General features: G+C 36.6%; 1 protein-coding gene and 1 pseudogene across 1 annotated transcript; both read right to left on the reverse strand.

Moving 5' to 3' along the window:
• Window positions 1-730: 730 nt before the first annotated feature.
• Window positions 731-6,743, reverse strand: LOC122138449 (annotated as a pseudogene).
• Window positions 6,744-10,473: 3,730 nt separating this feature from the next.
• Window positions 10,474-17,491, reverse strand: LOC109083943 (protein ABHD13). The gene is made up of 2 exons (XM_019098671.2): window positions 17,286-17,491; window positions 10,474-11,547 (listed from the first exon to the last, which is right to left on the reverse strand). Exon 2 carries the CDS (start codon window positions 11,500-11,502, stop codon window positions 10,489-10,491), a length of 1,014 nt encoding a protein of 337 aa, XP_018954216.2. The 5' UTR covers window positions 11,503-11,547; window positions 17,286-17,491; the 3' UTR covers window positions 10,474-10,488.
• Between the last annotated feature and the right edge of the window lie 5,521 nt (window positions 17,492-23,012).

The following is a 23,012-nucleotide window of genomic DNA, read 5'->3' on the forward strand; positions in this document are numbered from 1 at the left end:
GATGCTTTTATGCTTTAAATAAATTCTGCATTAGTACTATTTTGCTCAATGCGCACTCTTTTGATGGTCTCAGAGAGAAGCCAAAAGCTTTTCTTCACTCTAACTGAATTATGTATTTCTAAATTTTTTAATTCGAATATAACATTTTGAATTTTGATAATATTTTTTAGTACAAACTTCAATTAGTTTTTCAGCCATTTTTGACAAGCCCTCATATATATATATATAATATCTATATATATATATATATATATTATATCAGATATATAATATATATATATATATATATAATATATATAATATATATATATATATATATATACACACATATACATAGGGAGTAAAGAGACTTGGTTTGGAGTCTTTAAATGCACAGGATCAGATGAATAGCAAGAGATGAACAGTCATCAAAATGATCAGCACGACAGCCTGTGAGGTTTCCCCACAATGACAGTCTGTTTTAAAAAGGAAAAGTCATCGTTTTGAGAGCAAAATCATAGAGCATGCTTTTAAAAAACCCAAAGTCTCAGCTGAGCAATCTCTTTTTTTTGAAAAAGAATCAAAAGGAAAAAGAAGCAAGAATAGATTGCTGAACGCTGCTCATTGATCTTCATTCAGCCTCCCAAACTAGAGTCCCAAGTGTGTTTGACGAATCTGATCTCTGAATCTCGGGTTGTTCCTTCCCTGCTGAGGAGTCCAATACAATCTTTAAAAGTAACCCATCACTTCCTCAGGCTCCCCAAGCGACATTCTTAGAGGTGTAGTAGTCTCTTATGGAACAAAACAAAAAACTATTCAAGGATTTGGTTGTATTACACCAAGAACTTTTGCCAGACTCTAGCATGTCTCGCAACAGACCATCTAACATCTCTCTCTCTCTCTTCCTTAGGCTTGCTCCCTTTTTTATCAAGGTCCCCAGTGGAGTGATCCGCACAGACCATCTAATATTTGAGTGGTCTAATCAAAAGAAAAGCATTCTTCTGCGTGGACAAACGCAAAGCAAGCAACACACTGTGCTCGATCGAAGTTATCCTCAGAGTCAGCAGGTGATCGTCTTTACATCATCCATTGTTTGAAAGACACATAGATAACTGTAATGATTAATTTCCCTTTCTCGAAATAAAAGCTAACGCCAGCAGTAGTGGTTTGTATCTATGATCTACTATCTATCTATCTATCTATCAATCTCATATACCTGTCTGTCTGTCTTGTCTAGACCAGGGTTCAGGTGAACCTTTTTCGGCATGAACGTGCCATTTTTTTACCATTCTTTCTGGTTAACCACCACTGTGTGTCCATCTCTGTAATTGTTCAGAGCCGTGCATGTACTCTCTCTGGTTCAGTGCCAGTTAACATGCGCAAAAGCAATCTGTTTGAATTTTGGCAGTTATGTGATGTCACCAAACGTTTCTAAATCCCACATATGTGGCTGGGGACCAATATGCTCCCAGGGCTGCGAGGTGCAAATAAAAATCCATATGTGGGAGTTAACCGTACCGCTCAAAGGGTTAAAAAATACGTTATGACATATCTCTATTCTACACAGACAAAACAGTCGAAGATGTTTATGCATTTATTGTATTTTGCGCATTAGTATTAAATCAATACTTTGCAATGTCATTCTCTTGTAAAATAAAAAATAAAAAAACAACAACAAAAATGGAATAAACTGTGTACAGAAAGTGAGTACGTGAACTCTCAACATTAGGCTACTACTAAAACAGAGGTCAGTTTTAATCTCACAAAAACTCTGAATCTGAATAATCGGACTCCACTGATACAAAAAAATTAATCTCTTACACTTGCATCTTTGTTGTGTTTATGATGATTTCAGTGCTTGCATGTACACCGCTTTTATTTATATTTGCAGCTTAGATGTTCAAATAGCTGCAGTACTCCAACTTTGCTACAAGAAAAGTGCATATGCCTGCTCAGACCCTGACGTGGGGGGTAAGTACTTTTCCACGTCAAAAAAAACTGTTTTTTATAAATATGAATGTTGCTGTGGATTTTATGCATATGCACACCCCCTGAGATCAAATCTGTGCATACACCACATTTATGAACGAGTCCCACTGTGTTACATGTACATTGCAGAATTCAATCATCTCAAGCATAGTAGCATAATAAACAACCTCTGTCAATGAACAGAAAGAACTGTGTTTATGAAAGCCGTGTGAAGCACTCAACACAAAGCAAGTGCTTTCCAACGCTCTTCCACAGTGTGATGCAGTCCTCCATCTGCTGGTAGAATCATGGAGGCTACGTTTCAGTGAAAACTTTAAACAATACTGATGTATGAAAGCGCACTTTCCATGTAATACTGTGGTCAAAGTTACTTAAATTTGTTAAAAACCAAAGCACATGCTGGGGTGCACTTCTGCAAAAGATGTTCTGAATAATAAACCATTAAATACAGGTGTGTGTGGGGGTGCATGTTCACAACCCCAACAAGAAATGGTGTTTATAATACATCTTAGAGTACCAAATGTGTTATGAATAAAACGTGTTTATTTAAAATTTGTTACAATAAAAAAAGCCTGAGCGGGACAAGATTTTATCCATCGGGAATGGACTGACTGAATTGTGAAAAATGGTTGTTACATACCTGAACGAGTCAGGTGGTTAGAGATGTGAAAAAACAAAGAGGCCTTTCAAAAAGAGGGAAGTCCCATTTCTGAAGCATACATGGAAACCATTTTGATAAAACATTATGAAGACTGATGAATCATGACATAGAGGAACTTCAATATGGTGAATAATGTCAATTTTGTGCAAGGCTGGTGAAATGCCACTGAAGTGTGAACCAAAGTAGCTGGATACAAAGTAATTCGATGAAGACATTTTTAAGAATACTCCACAGCATAAAGCAACTCTTGTATTTATGAAGTCCAGGGAATGTCAATAATTATCCGTATGAATAATTATAATATGAGCGTATTCATACTCTCCTTCAGTGTCTGATATCCGAAGTCTTTCTCCATTGTCAGGCCAGTTTTTGCTCCTAAGAAGGTTGGAATCCACATCCAGAGAGATATTTGCATGGGTACGAGGTTATCAGAAGCTCCAGTCTGTCCCCAGAATCCAACTTCACTAGGCCTGCACATCCACACGCTCAGTTAAATTCATTTTGTAATACCAGGTACATTTTATATTTATTCATATTGCATTAGTACCTCTCTATAAAACATTTACACAGCACATTACTAGTATTCACATTGTATTTAAAATACACAATTTGAAAGTAAAAAGTATGTCATGTTGGGAGTTTTGCAATATATTTGTCATGCATTTAACTGGTCTTATGCTATTTCTGGACTTCCTCACTGTGTGGTAACAAATGTGGCCCCTCGTTTCTGGTCACTGTGTGCTTGTCACAAAAGAATCGCATGTCTGGATCATATTTAAAACCTAAAACCACAAGAAAGAAATAAAAAATTGGTAATGTAAGCAATAATATTTTGCTATTAACAGAAAATGGGGCTTATTTTTGGACCACGAGGTTTCTAAATTTTTGTTAATGTAATCTGAAAAACAAAAAAAATCTCATGTATCATCATCTATTAAAAGTACCAATATTCTAAAATATATTAATAATAATGAAAATGCGATTTACAAGTAAAGTGTCCAGATACATTACAGTAATGAGAATTTGCCCTCTTTTGTAACACTGATAAGTAGCTCACCTCCAGTGTAGCACGTGTTGAAGTGATTGACTCGATTCATGCTCTGAATACAGCGGAACCAGAACAACGTGCTGACTCTCGTCTCCTACGACGTTCTTCTTTATACGAATCACGATGTGGCCCATAGCGAACGTAGAGTCTGTGTAGTAAACCTGGGAAAAGGAGAGCTGAGCACACACTGAGCACAGTGTTGGGATGTCTCAAAGCGGCCAAAAAACTCAAGAATGTGTCATACATTGAGAATGTATATACCTGACTATAGATAAAGAAGAATCCTTCCTCTTTGATTAAAATGGTGCCCCCTGCTCTTCCTCCAGAGCTGTGCCACAGCTTCAGTCCCACTTGCCATGGGATGGCTGTGCATATTTCCAAAGCAAACTCTGACAAAATAAATCAATAAATAAAAAGTCATTTTTTGCTGTTGGGGTCAGATAAAGATTTTAAATGTCTCTTCCTTTCATTACAGTCTAAACATTATGATAGAAAACATAAAACAATCTGAGCTGGCATGTGCCGCTCAAACTGTAAAGATCCAACACAATATCATGGCAGTTCATAGGTATTTTATGTTTTTTGCGAATTACACATTTTGTACGATCTGCTCACAGACCCCAGTGACAGTTATGTTTAGAGATTGGGTAAGGACTTTGCCTTTATGCTCTTTTTTTATTTTTATTTTCTATAATCAGGGACTTATTTTAACACTGGGATTTCACAGATGGATATGCAGAGTAGTAGGTGCTACATCTCTGCAGCTTTCCTCTTATTACCTCACCACTGCACATTCCTGGATGGACATCACTGACATGTTATGGATGACGTGTTGATTAATTTGTCAGTGTGGCACACCAAAGTTGCAGTAGTTCATAACATGTAACTGAAGGCCAGGTTATAACAAAAGCTCTTTTTGGACTGGAAATGAAGTTTTGAGTTCTGAAAGTTACAGTGTGTTTTCATAGTCTAAATAACTACTTCATGACTCTAGCAAAAAGCAAGGTCATGACTGATAAAATGGATCACTTGAATGTAATTTCACTTAAGTCTAAGCCAACTTTCATGGTATAAAAATACATTTACATGCTACAATTTTACAAAATACCTTTTGTGGAAGGTTTTTTTTTTCCTGTTGTTTGCCATCATTTGTAAACAGGGCTGGGATTCTGTGGAAAGGGAAAAAAAAAATGACTGAACGTGAATGCATTATTATTGAACATTTCTTAAAGTATTTTCTGTAAGGCAAGAATGATTATGGCAATGCAACTTCAATAATTAATATATAAGGGTTTCGCATTCAGTGACTCATAAAGCAACAGGATATGCAAATGTATAATGGTGCACTTTTGCACAATGTGCATGTTTTTTTGTTTTAATTTATTTAGTGGTTTTAATCTTACACCATCTGTGCTCCGCACCATTCCTGTCAGTATACACACACAAAAAAACCACAGCTCTTCTCAGTTAACACTTAAAAAAGAAAAGGCCGAGACAAGCATCACGGAATATGCAGAAGTGTGCGCTTGCCTGCTTTGCTTGGTGTATGACCCAGGCTCCTTTTTGACAGGACAGTATGATCTGTTACGGTATCATCCATCTCAGTCTGCTGCAGATACTGTACACAGACAAACAGAAATCCTGCTGAATATGAACAGCTCAGACATCTTCTACAAGATTATGTTTCAAGATGGTCTGTTACTGGCACAGAACTCATAAAGATGCTCATTGTGTGTGTGTGTGTGGTAGAATATAACAGACAATTTGACCAGCATGGAAGTGCTCAAAATATATCTGCATTTAGGTCGGTCATTAGCTAAACCAGTTTAGCTTTTTTTTCACAATTAGTTTGAAACAAGTTTATGGGACTGGGGCTAGTTGTCAGCTATTACTCTAGTGAATATTTCTTATGTCAGGAATATTCCTGAAAAGTCCGTTTCTATATAGGGACATGCCTTAAAGTCTTTTGACTTATTCAAAATGGGAACCTGCTATTAAACAGGCTATTTAACAACTTTTCAGCCAAACTAAAACAGTAACTGTAACACCAGGTAATTCCACCAACAATTCATAAACAGCAAAAAAGTGCACTTAAACTGAGCTGGGCAATGACACTATTGCCTTCTTTTGAGCTGCTTATAGTAAAACCTGAACTTGTTTCATAATTGATGATCAGAGCTGGGTAGATTACTTAAAATTGTAATACATTACTGATTACACATTATGAAACCATGATGAAAACTGTAATTTATTCTGACTATTTTTAGATTAACTTTCTTTAAACTTAAACATGAATGTACCATACTGATATAAAAAAGCAATGAGAAAGAAAATGTATTCATTTTTTCACCATCATAAAACGGATTAAACATTTGGTTTCCCAAACTGTGCTTAAGAACTTTAATGAATGAACTGTAATGTAACTGTAATGAACTTTACAACATTGTAATTGAACTGACTTGATCTGAATATCGACATAGTTTCATAATAGTTTCCTGTTTAGAGGACATGCGTTCTCCAACAAGCATAGGACTCTTGATTCCAAACATTACATTTACCGAGATATAATTTTTTTTTCAGACAGTTTTCCCAAGTGACAACTAATTGCTACTAATGCAGTTCCTTCAAATTCCATCCCATTTAAAGACACAACATTTTAGAAGGACATTTGATGTACATGTATTGTGGTCCAAACCTCAATTCTCTCTTTGCTCTCTTCTTCTTCCTGCTGATGGGTCCCGCTTTGCTCCTCTCTCCTGCGGACCACCTCAGCTCTCAAACCCTCCACCTCGGCCTGCAGGGCCAGCACATGGTACAGGGAGATCACAGACAGGGAAGAGGAGGTGATGGCAGCAATCACCAGCACTAGAAACAGCCAGGGCAACCTTCTCCTTTCACCCCGACCTGGACCAACATCTTCAGCAGGCATGGTGGAAACAAACTTCTAGAAAATATGGTTATTAGTGAACAAATGCTAGCCTGAACAGCAAATATACAGATTGGTGAAGAAGCTCTATTTTCTTTAAAGATCTCAACCCACCTCAAAACATCATCCTCACAGTGAGATAGGTTTCTACTCAGAAAGAAGCTTGATTGGGAGTTTTTTGTTATGCCTGTTGAAATCCAATTCACCTTCAAATGGCATGAATATTTCCTCTGAAGCTCTTAGCATACATTTCTTTAAGAAAACCCTGGATCAGACTTTACACATAACTAACCCTTCCTCTTCAAGCTGATATTTGTTGATGGCGGTATAAAGGAAATTCTAAATCAAACTTAGTACAAAAGCAACTGTACTCACCATAAATGTCCTGTCTGCAACAGTTCTCCAGCTAACAGTCTGGTTTTTTTTTGCCCCTTTCCTGCCGAGCTGTCCACACCCACTGTATTTAACACTGCACTGCAACCGAAAGTTGCTTTGTCACCACTTGCTTTGTGGCTGTTCCTACAAACTGCGTCAAATGTGCAAAATAAAATAGCAGATAAATGAAAATGTCAGACAATGACTTGCTGACCATAAAATAAATAGCACCGTAAGAAAGTATATAAATAACAGTGACAAGCAAAATGAAAGCTATTCTTGGTATAAAATCAAACATAAACAACAACAACAACAACAAAAAACATCAGTTTCGTTCTCTTTAAAGTGGAGTTTCCACCGTGAAAATCCAGAAACAGGAACCACTGCGGCTTCAAAGTACAAAATAGACTCAAGTTATCAGAAGGGTTTGATTTCTTTATTTGCATGTCCCCACACAGAAAATGAAAAGTGTGATTCAACTGTATGTACATGAAACAAATGATTTGAGTAGAAAACCCAGAGCTCAAAGCACAGATGTCGAAAGAATAAGAAAACCCTCCTTGCACACTGAGAACTGAAAGCTTTCTGCTCTGCTATTTACTGTAAAGAAGAGCAATATAAACATGAGCAGCACTTTATATTATATATTCAGTTTATGAACAAGATGAAAAGAGATTTCAAACATACAAACTAGCCCCAGAGAATGGCCAGAACATGCCATGGTGTGTTTAGTCAAATCTAGTAAACTCTTTAGTAGTATTTTTTCATTATTTTATCATATTTCAGCATCTTTGTTTCAAGGTTTATACTCAACCACACAGAAATTCAATAAGGTATCATGGCACGTCACTTGAGTTCAACTAAAGTCACATTGCAAATCATTTTTCATTTGAAATTATTTCCTATAAGTTTAAGAGGCAGTTCTTATGAATTAGGCCTATACGATCAATAATGACCATTAGGAATATTTATTTTAAAAATAAACTGATGTACAAAAGTATCTCATGTATTGAAGCCATCCAAAAATAAGCTGACGTCTTGGGAACTTTTTTTCTCTTGCATTGGCTGGTTCCACTTCTTACTCAATTACAACTGTCCTGTTTACTACATAACTAATAACCATAATAATACTACTCTATAAACTGAAGACATCTAGAGCTCACTGTGCTACTATACAATCTCGTAAAGCACACCTTGAAAACGATGGGCCCCAAAAGAGCCAATGAAATCCCAAAAGGTGGACTTTGGAAGCCTGACATAACCTCTGGTTTGAAGATAGCAATATTTGCATGCAAACTGACATAGAATCACTCTGCCTTGAAATCTGTCATCTTAAAATTCACAGGCAGTTTTTCAACTCACGCATTACAACAGACGTGAGCGTAAAAGTGCATCAGAGCTAAACGAAATGTGCTGAGCATCTAAAGCATGCAATAATAACAGACTTGGATGTTCATTGATCCAACACTACATAATGGGCCAGGTTTGCAAAGTCCACCATTCACTTTTAATGGGTGCTTGACAGTCAACCATCAATGTGAGACTACAGAAACACAAACCTCATGTCCTTACCCCTGATTCGATACATTAAATAGTTGAGAAAAATGATAATTTTGCCAGCATTTACTCTTCCAAACTGGTATGATTTTCTGCCTTCTGTGGAACACAAAAGAAGACATTTCAAAGAAGGTGCTGGCTGCTCTTCAACTACAATGAATGAGGACAGAATCTTTCAAGATGACTTCCGGTCTACATTCCAAGTTTCCCCATAGACATATAATAGCATTCTATAAGAAAATAGACTGAAATTGTATTTGTTCTTCACTGAATCATCATGAGTTCCAGTCATATGGCCAACTTTTAAGAGTCCTTTTGAAGAAGCTTGAGTCTTCTAACTGCAACCATCAAAAAAAATAACTAATAATCTCTTCAAAATGTCTCCTTTTTGTTCCACTGAGAAAAAAAAAAATCATGCAGGTATGGAAAGACATAAATTGTGAGAAAATGATGGCAATTTTCATTTTTTTGTTTAATTAATTCTTAGATTGTTGTGAATGTTTCCACTTTTTAAAGGGAAAATGCAAGAAAATGGATGAGACACAGTGCAATATAGTCACCAATGGGCAGGTTTTTCAACATGATCCAAACAAAACAGGTCATTGGTAAAGATCTGCTGTTAAGCACTTAACCTTATTAAAAGAAAGGAAAGACCTTATTTACAAGTTGTGCAAATGGACTGTGCTTGGAACACTGTCAAGCAGCTGCTATGTGCGATTTCACTCTAACTTTCAGAAGATCACTAAGCCTGAGAGAGAGTAAACATACTTTAGGCTTGTTGTGTTGGTATTTTCCTACAGTGCTCACAGTGAACTGTAGCCCACTTGAAAATCAGTATAGAAATCTATACTTGTCACACACAGCTCCATATGCAAATCCAAAACATGGGATCAAACCACAATGAGCCGATTTTCCTGAGCGGATTTTAAACCTTCCGTAAAAAAGAAGGCAGTGTGATAAGATAAAGCTCCAACACATTACAGCCAGGTACAGAAGACTGAATGCATGAAATGCCATAGACCAAAGATGAGTGAACTAGGATCAGTTGCCCCTGGTCCATTTAACTGTATTCACTGGAATTTAACAGGAAAAATTTATTTTAATGAGCCCTCTGTTCTATTTCATAAAAAAAAAAAAAAAAAAAAAAAAAAAAAATATATATATATATATATATATGTGTGAATATATACTAATATAAACAAAATAAATAAGAATATAGCTTTTCAGTTTTGTTTAGTAGTTTGTTAGAATTGTTTAGTTCAGTAGTCTTAAGAGTTTTTGAAGTAGTAGGTTTGTCATTCATGAGTAAAATAAAATCAGTGGTTAACAACTTACATACAGTCATACTTCAAACGTGATTTTAAAAGCATTTTTTGTTGTTTTTAAAATTGTGTAACTCTCAAGTTATTTTATTAGCAACTTTAAGCTTGCTGTTACCAACTTTTTTTTATGTATGAAATATAGGCTAAGCGGTAGAACAAATGTGACAGTCCTCAAATGAATGTTTAATCACAGAACATTATGATGTTACTCATGGAATTTTAAACCACTACTCTAAAACAGCATAAACTGAACTGTTTCAAGCTCAGAAAGTAGTTCTGACCATTGTGATTAGGCAAATAACCATTTCCAATTGCGTTTGCAGGTGGTAGGGATTTAAGTATACTTCTGAGGGCAAAAATTGTCAGCAAATAAAGAAAAGGACTGAGAGGGCATTAAATTCTTGAGGCAGATGCATTCATACTTAATATAAAATATTCTGAAGTCTTAAAAAATTCAGCCTTCTCTATTAAATAAATGAAATTGTAACTAATGAATTCTTGGTGTGTGTGATCAAGGGAAAGAAAGAGCTTATGAAATTTGGAAAAAGAGAATAATAATAAACAGAGAGAATAAATTGTACATTCTATTTGAGAGGGTCCAGATTTACAGCAGTCAATAGTAGTTACTGTTCTAGATTATGGTGACGTTGGTCGTCCCCTGGGCCGTCTCTTCTCGGCGCATGGTTTTTAGAAGCTCCTTCATAAACTGCTCTAGGGCGGCAAAATAACCCTGGCACTGCCAAGTGTCATTGTGCGTACCCTCAGGAAAGATGCCGAGGCGTTTAGTCCGAGACGGTGACAGCTCGTACAGCTGTTTCATCATCACCGGAGGGATGAGTTGGTCTGATAAGCCCGAAATGAAGAGAGATGGCATATGGCACAGTGCAACATGTCTATAGGAGAGAAACTTGTTCTTGTAGCACCAGAGCGGTAGGTAACGCATGGGGAAGAAAGAGAACAGCGTGGCCGCCATGTGCGGGATGCTCAGGAAAGTGTTCTCCACCATGATGGCGGCCACTCGATGTGGGTTGCACGATGCCAGACGGATGGCCACCGCGCCACCCAATGAGCGGCCGAACAGAACCACCTTGGTCTTGTCGATGTCTGGCCGGGTCATGACGTAATCCAAGGTGGCCTCAGCATCCTGGTACAGTCCCTCTTCGCTAGGTTCTCCTTCGCTCTTTCCATAGCCTCTGTAGTCCACCAGCACCACGTTGGACTTCAGATTGACCAGCATGAGCAGCGCGTTCGGGACGCGGTGGCCAATGTTCCCCGCATTGCCATGGAAATATAAAATGGTGGGAGCAGAGGTGGGGTTTTCACCGGTGTAACGGAGCAAGATGAGGTTGAGTCGCACGCCGTCTTTGGTGCGGATGTACACGTTCTCGTGGGGGATTCCCGTTGGCATTGGAACGTAAAGACGCGAGGATGAGGGCTGGTCGGGAAAGTAGAGCAGCACGTCCTGGAACTTGTACAGGATGCCGGCCACAGAGGCCAGGATGAGTCCCAGCAAGATGAAGCCTCCATACAGGTGGAAGGTCAGAATGAGGGCCAGCAGGGAGACACGGCAGATTCCCCAGTACCAGGCGCACAATGTCAGCAAACACGCCTCCAATGCCCCCCATAACCTCCATGGTTTCTCCATGACAACTGGGATGTCAAGAGTCTCCAAACTCACTGCAGACGTAATCTGGGGGAAACACAGAAGGCAGGTTTGTAGGGTGGGATGTATTATTATATTTAACTATAGTACATAATTTTTGCATTTTTTTAACTGTATTACAAGAAAGATATGCGTCAGTGGGCAATAGTTTCTTCCTATATTCCCCCTACTTATGGTAAGACATGGTGGACCACGAATCAATGGTCATAACAGGCCAACTTTGACCTCAAGATGAGAAGAATTTCACAATTTCACAAGTCAATGTGCACTGCCAGTCACAATGTATTTCACTTCCATCAGCGAGAAGAAATTAATTTAGTAGAATTTAATTTATTTCATTGGGAATGGATTGGATTATGAAATGTGGGCATCACCATAATGGAGCCAGACTGAGTCCTGAATTAGGCTACTCAGCTAAAACTAAACTTAAACAGCTATTTGGCTGTTGGATAGCATTATCCAATTCCCTGTAATGGCTCGTTTCCCACCGAGCAGTACAGTTCAGTACAGTACAGCAAGCAATTATGTCCATTGCCAGAAGTTGAATGGTACCAAAATAGGGAACCGTACCACTTTTTTGGTACCCTTCCCGTTGGGGTACCTAGCACAGCAAAGGGTACCAAAAGGGTGGAGCTAACTCACTGCAGAACATTGATTGGTAGACTAGAATCATCACTTTTTCCTGATACAAGGGGATAAATCTTCTCCTTCGCTCGTTCCGCTTTGCTGTCCTTGGTGTTGGGCTTATTTACATCAGAGTGCGCAAACACCACACACAAAAAAAAACAATATAACTGTATTTTATAATTTTATCTTTTCACACAGACAATAACCGTTTATCAATATGCATTCTTTTCTGTTATTGTGGATTTGTGAAAATGTCATTGCCCAAAAACCCGCATAATTTTCTAAATATTACTGTTATGGTGTCATAACAGTGAAAATTTGCTATGCCGATTTCGAGCTCCAGGCTCAGTGCTAATGTATCCGCCTAAAGCAGCCTTAGCTCGGCTAGTTCTTCTGACATTTGCCGCTGGCTCTGATGTCTCTGTAGTGATTAAACATGAGACACAATTTGTTTTGGGTATATTTAACAGGCATTCATGGTCATCTATTATTTGTTCCTGAGCATATAATTTTGTCTGAGCACAAAATTATGTTAAACTTTATATATTTATTTTGAACTTTACCGTAGAACAGCGTTGACTCTGTAGCATACGTTTGACTGAATTGTTTGCTTTTGTCTTTATTTCCTCATATAAAAGCTTTGCCAATGATTCTTTACTGGAATCCCAGGCTTGGTGTGTCCCAGTGTTTATAATGAGGCCATGTCGGCATTTAGGCTATATGGAGACTTGCCATCATGCTACTCTGTTATTTCATTTTGTTTATTCATCTTTGTTTTGAGTTATCAGAGTGTTTAATTAATTATAATTTTTTTGTAAGTTATTATGTTACTGCAGTCACTTTTAACAACCTAATCCTTTTCCTTTTCATCATTCGTGATTATTATTGTTCTATTATTGTTGGTTGGAGGAAAACGTTTTTTTGCTTCTCTGTTTTTGCCATGGAATTGGCATCCCGAGGTAACTAGGAAATAGAGAAGCTTTAGTCTGGATCCAACCCTCACGAACACCCGAGAAGAGATGATGCCAACCCCTCAGAGGACCTCAGATGATGCCAACCCTCAAACAACATACAAAAATAGTTGCTGTGTGATTTGGGGAAAATATTTAATTGCGTTTTGTTTTGTTTTATGGTGGACTAATGTTGGCCTTGCCATTCCCTAGATATTAGTGCTAAATAGCACTAAAGGTGGTTCATCACGTGATCATAAGGGTACCTATCAGAGCTGTGTAGTAACTGATTACATGTAATCTAGATTACGTAACCAGATTCCAAAAATTAAGTACTTTACAGTAAGTAAGTTATAGAGATGAACCGATCAACCGGCCTAGAACCGGAATTTGCTGATTTTCCTCATGATCGGCCTGGACCATTGACCAGCCGGTCAGTCTGCCGATTCCGAGCCAGTCCGTTTTGATGTCACACTTACGCTCACATCCACATGTAAACATGTTGTTTCGAGGGAGAATGATTCTGATTATAATTACATTCAGTGTAAATGTCGACTGATAATGTATTGATGTCGTGCCAGATGAGGCTTGCGCAGCCTGAGTGAGTGTGTGAGAGAGACTCGTGCTAAAATCAAAACAAATGAGTGCAACAGCACACAGAATGTTATAGATGCATACTATGGTAGAAAAAAATAACAAATAAATTATAATATAGAATTTAGGTAAGCAATAGGAATGCAACAATTCACTCAACTCACGATTCGATTTGATTTTCACGATTTTATTTTTTAAACAAAAATTAGATTTAAGATCATTTATAAATTAAATGTGTCCTTTTATTATTGCTTGGACAAAATGCTGCACATTTCTTTTTGAAATTGAAATATAACTATAATAATATACTAATATAGCACTTGCATGTCATTGCTCTTTTGTTAGTTTTGATTGCTTCTTTTGTCCTCATTTGTAAGTCGCTTTGGATAAAAGGGTCTGCTAAATGATTAAAATGTAAATATAATGTCAATGTAAATAACAAAACTAAATCGATATTTTAAAACTAGCTCCAAATCAAATTAATAACACAAATAAAATAAATATCTTCATATAAACAAAATTAGGCTTTGTCTGTGCTTTTTCCCATTTAAAAATTAGAGGCAACTACTGCATTTTAATCATGATCCCAAACAAAGATGCTGCATACATGCAACATGAGCAGCTTTTAATCTAAATTAGATTGTATAATTTCGAATTTTTGAAGCAAAAACAGAATGGTAAAAAAAGACCATTTATAAACATAGTGGGAAATGACATCTGTTTTGTTATACAGCAACTAATTTTAAGTTAATTGTTATTTTCTACCTCTTTCCAGTCACAGAGCGCTTTATTTTTAAGAGTTGTTTAAGTGAGAGAACATCTGTAACTTAGTCCAGATTGGGGGAATTGTAATGTTTATAATTTATTTTATTATGTAAATAATTTTTTGCATTGAAAAAAAGTATAACAAAGTATAGATTTTTGTTTGTATATGCTGTCAATTATAGTTCTTGGAAAAGAAGATCGGAAACGGCAGGTCACACTTACAAAAAAAAAAAAAAACGGAAATCGTAATTGGCCAAGAAAATTGTAAATGACACTTTAAAATGCTCATAATCAGATTACAGTTACTTTTTTATAGATTAAAAGATTACATATTATTCCCACAATGGCAGTCCCTAATTACTTTTTTTCTCTGTAAAATTTTAATTTCTAAAAATCGTACTATGTCAAACTATTTTTCTTGGACTTTATTCACCTTGCTTCTGAATTTGAGGCGGGGGGGCATCTCTCAAGCTATTAGACCATATATGAAACAAGTAATTATACAAGTTACTGGTGATGTATAGCTGAAACACTATGTCTTCATCATATCCAGTGACCTTCTGGAAGTCTGGACAAGGACTGGGCGATATGTCAAAAATATCTTATCGATAATCACCTTTAAAAATATCGCGATATCCGATAATATCGTCTACCTAAGCCCCACCTCCACCACGCCCCACCCCCACCAAGACAACATTTCCCCTCTGTTCTTATCAAATTTGTGTTTGAAATGAATTTCGCTTGGTGAGGAGAACTGTTGAGGAAAAATAATAGATCCCAATTTTAAGTTCATCACATTCTGGTGGTACCGCACTGAGATGTCTTGGGCTTAAATGACCTTAAAATTACTTTAGTGTTTAAACTGACAAGACTTTAAAACACGCGAGAATGAAAATGAAAAACTTTCTTGAGAAAGCAGCACTGGGCCTGATCGTTAAGTTTTGGGGGGCTAAGGTGACAGATGGGGGGTTGAAAAACCCACCTAAAAAGGGTTTTAGAAACCGCCCTGGTATAGCATGAAACATAAATATATAACTAGTTTACCTGATTCAGTGCGATGGCTGAGCGTGTTTCTGAGATAACAACATGACAATCCGTGGTTGGATTTCCGACACGACTAACCGTAAATCATCTCACACTGTCAGTAAGTGTGACTGATACTCGAGCCAACTCTGTTAACTGTGTCGACTAGCAGTGGGAGTCAGATTCCCCCTAGTGGATGGCTAAAGACTTGCTAACTCATATTCATAAATCCTCAAGGGATAATCTGAATTAACTGATGCTCGCGCCCCCCTTGACAGGTGCCGGCACGCCCCACAGGTTGAAAACCCCTGCTCTAAAAAGCAGTCCCACTAAATGAGTAGGCCTAATCTAGATTATGTTACTAACAACAGCTTTCATCATGCAATCTGAAATATGATTTGTAAGTAATATACACAGCTCTGGTACCTATACAGCACTTTTGTCAAATGGTGCTATGTAGAACCATACGAGGAAGCCCATTCTCCTCCTTAGATCTTAGATATGTTACTCCACTCTCATATGTTTGCAATCAGTACAACCCCAAAAGCTGTTTTCAAAAAGGTCAAAAGTCGTGTGTGTGTGTGTTTTTTTTTTTTTTTTTTGAGGTCAGAAAGTCTTGTGTGTGGTCATGGAATATTTACTTATGAGGGTCCTTGGGGGCAAAACAGTTGAGAGCCACATTATCTTCAGGAAATACACAGTATTTTAATGGAATTTTTACTAAGAGACTAGAGAACGTTTGAAGAACTTGATATGAGGGTATCAAGAGGTATGAAGTTGAGTAAATGAGATATTTTTTATGTAAAAAAAAAAAAAAAAAATATATATATAATTCTAATATATGATTAAACTTTGTACATTTTCAATATAGCTTGACTATTTTATAAGAACTTCTTGTAATTGTGGCAGATCCAACCAGGCACATCCAATCAGAAAAAGCTAGAATTATTTGTTTTATAATATTAGTCTTACTGATTTTACTCTCTCTTACTGATTTTTTTTTTTTCTCTCTGTTTCATCTGTAAAGTATTTAATTCACTGGATTATCCAAAAACAGGGATTAACACATGGTCGTGTAATATAAACATTTTCTGTAAACTATATAGTAACAGTTTCCTTGATATAAAATTACTTATTGTTGATATAGGATTTTGGTCATACCACCCAGCCCTACAATGACCTTTACTGAAATACCATGGTATTACCCTCTGATACCATCACTGCACCGCAGTACTTTTTGCCGAAGCAGAGAAGGTGCACATACACATCGTGAGTCATCTAAACACACAGAGATAAATTATTTAAGGTATTATGTGATGACACAACACAGTGCTGTCTGGAGCCCTCAGGGTGTTCAGGGACCAAGTTCAGTCTTGACCACAATCAGTTACACTGGAATGCAGATGAGGATCAGTATTCACTCACTCATCTATACTGCACACAGAAACATTTAGAATTCACAAATCGAGCTGTTATTACATATCACCATTCCTTTCGCCATGCAGTGCTATGAAACAGAAGCTGTACCACGGAATCTGACCCCAATATTCAAATCATACTGGAAAACACTGCCAGCAGATCCGCACTAAACCCCGCGCATTTTTGTTTTTTTATTCAGCTGTTAACATAGTGAGAGAGAAAACACCCTGAAGCCCAAACCCAGCTGACACGAATCATAAACGCACCGATGACAGATTGATGTTGACAGCAGCTTTTTCCCTTTGGACTGCATGTACTGCACAGCTAACACAGCTGCTAGCCATGTCCACCACACATCTGCTCAGAGTCTGATACAAAACTACTCACATCTATCGCATTCTTCAGCGGCACATCTTCAGAGAGCTGAGCTTACGAGCAGGTGAAGAGGTCATCTATAAGAACATCCCCTGAAATATCAGCTGATCCACTGTGGCTAGCAGCAAATCTAGCCAGACTGCTGCTGTACACTGGGGTCGCCTCTAGGAAGTTCCGGGCGGAAACAGCGGAACCTTCTGCTGACGGTCAACACGTAACATTGCTGCGAGATCAACGTCCGTGTTTAAAAGGGGTTATTCTTGTTATTGTTACAAATATGTATCCAATAACCTTGCTATTTACAAATCGTATACATTTATGCATTTAAAACACACGCGACAACTTGCGGAAATTAAAATCTGTCAACTTGCCCCCATATTTATGAAAAATACCTTTCAGTAGGCAATCCTTCTGTGTAGGTGACTCATCTGTGAATGTTAGTCTGTTGTGTTTACTTATTAAAAAAGCAAAAAGCATGATGATATTAGATGGTGGTTTATTTTGGGGAACAAAAAATAAATAAAATAAAATAAAAATGTAATTTAAGAGTGAATTGAGGTGATGATTTTAAAGGTGTTACACATTAAGAGATCATATACAACTAGTGTATGTGTGACCCTGGACCACAAAACCAATCATAAGGGTCAATTTTTTGAAATAGAAATGTATACATCACATAAAAGCTGAATAGATAAGCTTTCTATTGATGTATGTTTTTAATGATATGACAATATTTGGCCGAGATACAACTATTTGAAAATCTGTAATCTGAGGGTGCAAAAAAAATCTTAGCATTGAGAAAATCGCATTTAAAGTTGTCCAAATTAACTCCTTAGCAATGCATATTACTAATCAAAAATTAAGTTTTGATATATTTATGGTAGGAAATTTACAAAATATCTTTATTTAATAATATCTTTACTTTACTTTTTTTTTTGGCATAAAATAAAAATCGATAATTTTTACCCATACAATGTACTGTTGGCTATTGCTACCAATATAACCATGCTATTTGTGATTTAAACTTATGTGGTCCAGGGTCACATATTATCTTAAAAAATATTAAATAAAAAAATAACCAACAATTTAAATAACAGCGTTTTGAACATTTTTAATTATTTTGATTGCTTTTTGTACATTTCACTGTAATAATAAAACTAAAACTAACTTTTTATTTTTAATAATATGTATTATTATAATATGGCACTCAAAGGTCATCTGCAGGCCCTGGTTTGGGCATCATAGCTTTATCTACTGGAGTTAGTGCTGGAGAAACCTCCATGTCACCAACATATGACCAGAATTGCTTGTTATCTCTTGCATAAGAAAAGCGGTGGTCTCTTCTGCTGAACTGACATATTTAATTGTTGTTGCTAATGTTGTTGTTCCTTGATCAAGACCAGCAAGGTTTCATGATGGTTCATTTGTTGTTTGTCACAACTTCCTTAGTCTCCCCACCCCATAAATATAATAGATGTATTATATATAATAGATAAATATAAACACTCCATAAATATAATAGATGTATATATTCCTGATATGTATTTCAGCTGGTAACTCACTGTTATATATATATATATATATATATATATTATAATATATATATATATATATATATATATATATATATTTGTAAACTATAATAATAGATAGAGTATACAGTATACAGTAGCTTCATTTTATTAAATGCATTAACATTCAATGATTTTTCATTTGATTTTTCATAATTTGCATGATTATTTTTCCTCATGCACAATCACAATGGAATAGTAGTCAAAGTGATTATTTGAATACACAAATAACACAAGTTCATGACATCTGATATAAGTTTAACGTAAGCTTTGCATGAATGCTCAGTTCATTTAAAGAGAGACTGAGACACTGACTAACTGTTAGCACTGGTACTGCAAGTTGAAGAAAATCTTGTCTTGTGTTAAGTCTTTTCAAAACTGCCCAGTCTTGGATATTTGCTATAATAATTTTAGGGGAAATCTATGTATAACCTGTGAGGTCCACTTCTGTGTCAGCTTATAGGACTGTTGGCTTTACTTTTGTCCTTTCATCATGACTGCTCTTTGTTACTTCTGTTAACCCTCAGGTGCATCAGTCCGGTTGATCAGGTTTAACCTGTAAACCTGTATAACGAATAGGTCACTTCAGACAGATAAACATGCATAACTCACCGAAGAAGTCTTGTATTATCCCTTAATCACAAGAAAATCAACCATGAACACATTATTTAGCTGAATTTTACATGCATGTAACAAAATCCTGAAAAAATCACAGCCGATTTTATGTATTAATGATTCTGAAGACATTGTTTTATGCCGTATATCTCGATTTCCACTTTTTACAGATTGTAGGCTTAATTGTACATTTTGAATTATTCTTTTTGTCATTAAAACTAAAACATAATTAAAAAAAAAAAAAAAATCATTCTTATTTTGTGGAAGAAAAAAATGTATGTGGTGGAAAGATTTTGATATTTCGAACTCAGTGCCGTGCTGTGTTATGTGTAAAATCTATCATTATATTATGTCAAAATACAGTTGTTGTAGTATTTTATACAGGATCTATGACACCCAAAACCTAGATTTCACCCCAAAACAATGGTTTGTAACCTCTTTTGACCTTAAAAGACAATTTATCAGATTGACAACACACTCCAAATGAAGCAGCATCCAGACACAAATGAACAGACGATATTTGTTATTTCATCAGAACACAACTTTAATCATTTTAGCAGTATAATCATACCTTCGAAAAGATCATTACTTGTGAGATTGTTTTATAAATTATTTCATCAAAGTTGCTTGTAAAAAAATTAAATAGGTTACTGAACTAAATCATCTATAATATTACAATATACCGGTAGTATATAATATTATTATTATTTTTTTCAATAGTCATAGTCATAATATTATCTCTATATGCCTTTAAACCTTTATCTTTTTTCTTAAAGTCATTGCTTTGCACATACCATCACACACAGCATCACAGCCTGCAGGTGCCGAGGTTGTGACCAAGAGGACAGTTCATGTGAAGAAACCACTCCGCTCTCAGTATCCATCCCAGCACAAACCACCCAATGATCTCTGACACTTACAAAAGAGGATTTAAAAAAGGACACCAACTCAGAACACAAGGAAATCTCCAAATCAAACAGAGACACACATTGTTTAGCATTCTCGTAACGTATTTACAACAGAAAAACAACTGAGGTCAAGGGCTGCATAGGTCCACAGGATTCAGAAAAGAAAGTATTTCTGCTTGCTAAGTGATTACGCAGTGTGGAATACTACTTACACAACTTGGAAATGACCATAAAACATGTGCAAGCATAAAATACATCTTATAGTAGGTTTGGTGGTGTTTTTAGCGATATTAGCAGGTATCTGTTACATTCAATCTCGTTGGTCGCTGAGACAAACTGTATGGTGATTGAATCCCAACACACACAGAGAAACATGTTATAAACGTGACAAATCTGAGCAACCACGACGCCGCTCTCATTTAAGGAATATGTTTTAGTCAACACTTTGCTGTGTATGGTGTTGTTTGAAGTACATTTGGTGACCGATTCAACATGTTGCATTAGACCAAATATTTACGAGGCAAACCGAATGATTATATTGACATGAGTGTTGCAACTGACGGATCTCGAATCCTTCCTGACTTGTAGAGCATTGCCAAGTGTATATATATATACAATGGATTCCCGAGTGAACAAGCATGCATGTGTGTGTATTAGGGTGTGTGTGCATGCTTGTCTTGCTGTAACAAACATCCAGAACTTCAAAGCAAATGTATAATAGTGCTACGCCACTGTCATTAGTCCACCTATCTCTAACTCATCTCTTCCTTCACCGTCAGGCCCATCTGGAGAGGCAGAATTAGTTTTGTTTGGAGATGAACCGAGGGAATCATTTCTGATCCTTCTGCTGTTCCAGAGCAGGTGGTCCGAGCTGAATGTCCAGGGTTATAAACTAACTCATAAGCTCTTGAGAGGGTATATTGTATCTCTCAGTGCTTTCCTCTAATTATTCATTAGCGAAGTCCTCAGCACAGCAAGCCAGACTGCCCTTATACATCTCAAATGGGTCTGTTGTGCCTTGTCATATGGTCAAAATTTCCTGGTCAGGCTATCATCATAAGCGTGGCATAGCACTGTGAACATATAGCACTAGTTATGGTGTTTCTGGTAACATACTGGTTTAATATGAAATAGATTAATGTATTAATAGCAAACAGGAGAAATGACAAGATGGGCCTAAAGGCAACAAGTTAGAGCTGTATGGGTAAGGATATTAAAAGTCATTATAATCAGATATGTTTTCTAAAACTCAGCTTGACCACATTCACAAACCCTGAACAGCCAAGAATTAGTGGTTTGAGTACATTTAGTTGAAAATTCTGAAATTTAAAAACAGTGGAATAAAAGGAGCTTCTCTCCCAGCATTTGACCGTTCAAGGTAAATGCTTTTTTTTTTTTATCAGCTGAACTGAACTGCATTAGCAGTCTATTTCAGAAAACAAAAAAATCACTTTGTGCTTCTGACACCTAAAAAAGTCGCCGCTAATGGTAGTTTAAAAAGCAAAAGGGCAAAAGGATTGATTTGTTCTCTTAAATTCCAAGTAATTAAATTTGCCTCAGAATCAGTATTCAGTGTTTAATGGTATTGCATGTGATGGTAATACATAAGAGAAAATCAGCTTTTTTAAATGTAGACTAAAGGTGCGGTCACATTAGCAAAACTTAAGCAAACTTCCAAACTAAGCAGCTTAATATTGGTAAATGCGATGAATTTGCATGTTCAGAGTTCAATAAATCTGAATCTGATGTGAAATTTGCAATTCATTTAGACGTTCAAAGTTTAAGAAATCTAAACACAATGCAAAAATCACTACAAATTAAATTTGATCAAACCTGAATTTGATGCAAGTTTGGCATGGGAAAAATGTTCCCTTCATGCGAAATTCCAGATTTGGGCTAACTGACTACAAAGAATTTTACCGTACAAAGTAAATGTGACCGCACTTTAACACAGACAATCTACAGATATGTACAGGGAGGGAATAAAATGATATGAAATGAGTTTGCACCATTTTATTCCTATGGCATGCATTATGTTAGCCTGCTTTACACAATTGAAATATGGCTACAAAACATTTATTTTTCTTTTTTAGTTAGCATACTTAACCTTAAAGCTAGCTGTGACTGATATATGACATACAGTGTGTATGTGTATCTAACATTAACGACTGTTAGTCATCCTATGAGATGGAAACATAGGTGTGAGGCCTGCTATTTCAACAGGTTCACACTGAGGCTGTCTAGAGAACTTCGTTAACCTCAAGGCTTCGTTTTGTGTTTGTGTCACAGTGACACATCCTCATTAGAGCATACCTGTAGAAAAAAAAAAACTTTAAATAATATATCAGCCCTTAACTTAGCCTCTCCTCCACACAAAGAACCCGATTCCTCAGCCCAGCCACCTGAGATGTTACTTCATTCTTCTATCTGTAGCTTCGAGATCGGGCTCTTAAAATTTGTGTTGGCATGCCTATCTCAAGGTTTGCAACAAATTAACATTGTTTTCACTGAGTTATTCATGCCACGTGAATCTCTACATGCAGGAGTGTTTGAATACGTGTGGATGATGGGTAAGCCCTTTACTGGAATAAAGAACGATGGATCCTCTCTGTGCGATTGGGGTAATTTGTCTCCTAAGCTCTGAT

Source organism: Cyprinus carpio, chromosome B9 (assembly GCF_018340385.1).
Source record: "Cyprinus carpio isolate SPL01 chromosome B9, ASM1834038v1, whole genome shotgun sequence".
In the NCBI taxonomy this organism is placed as follows: domain Eukaryota; kingdom Metazoa; phylum Chordata; class Actinopteri; order Cypriniformes; family Cyprinidae; genus Cyprinus; species Cyprinus carpio.

Excerpts from the sequence above, each read along its gene's own strand:
- LOC109083943 (XM_019098671.2), bottom strand. The coding sequence starts at position 11,502 with ATGGAGAAACCATGGAGGTTATGGGGGGCATTGGAGGCGTGTTTGCTG.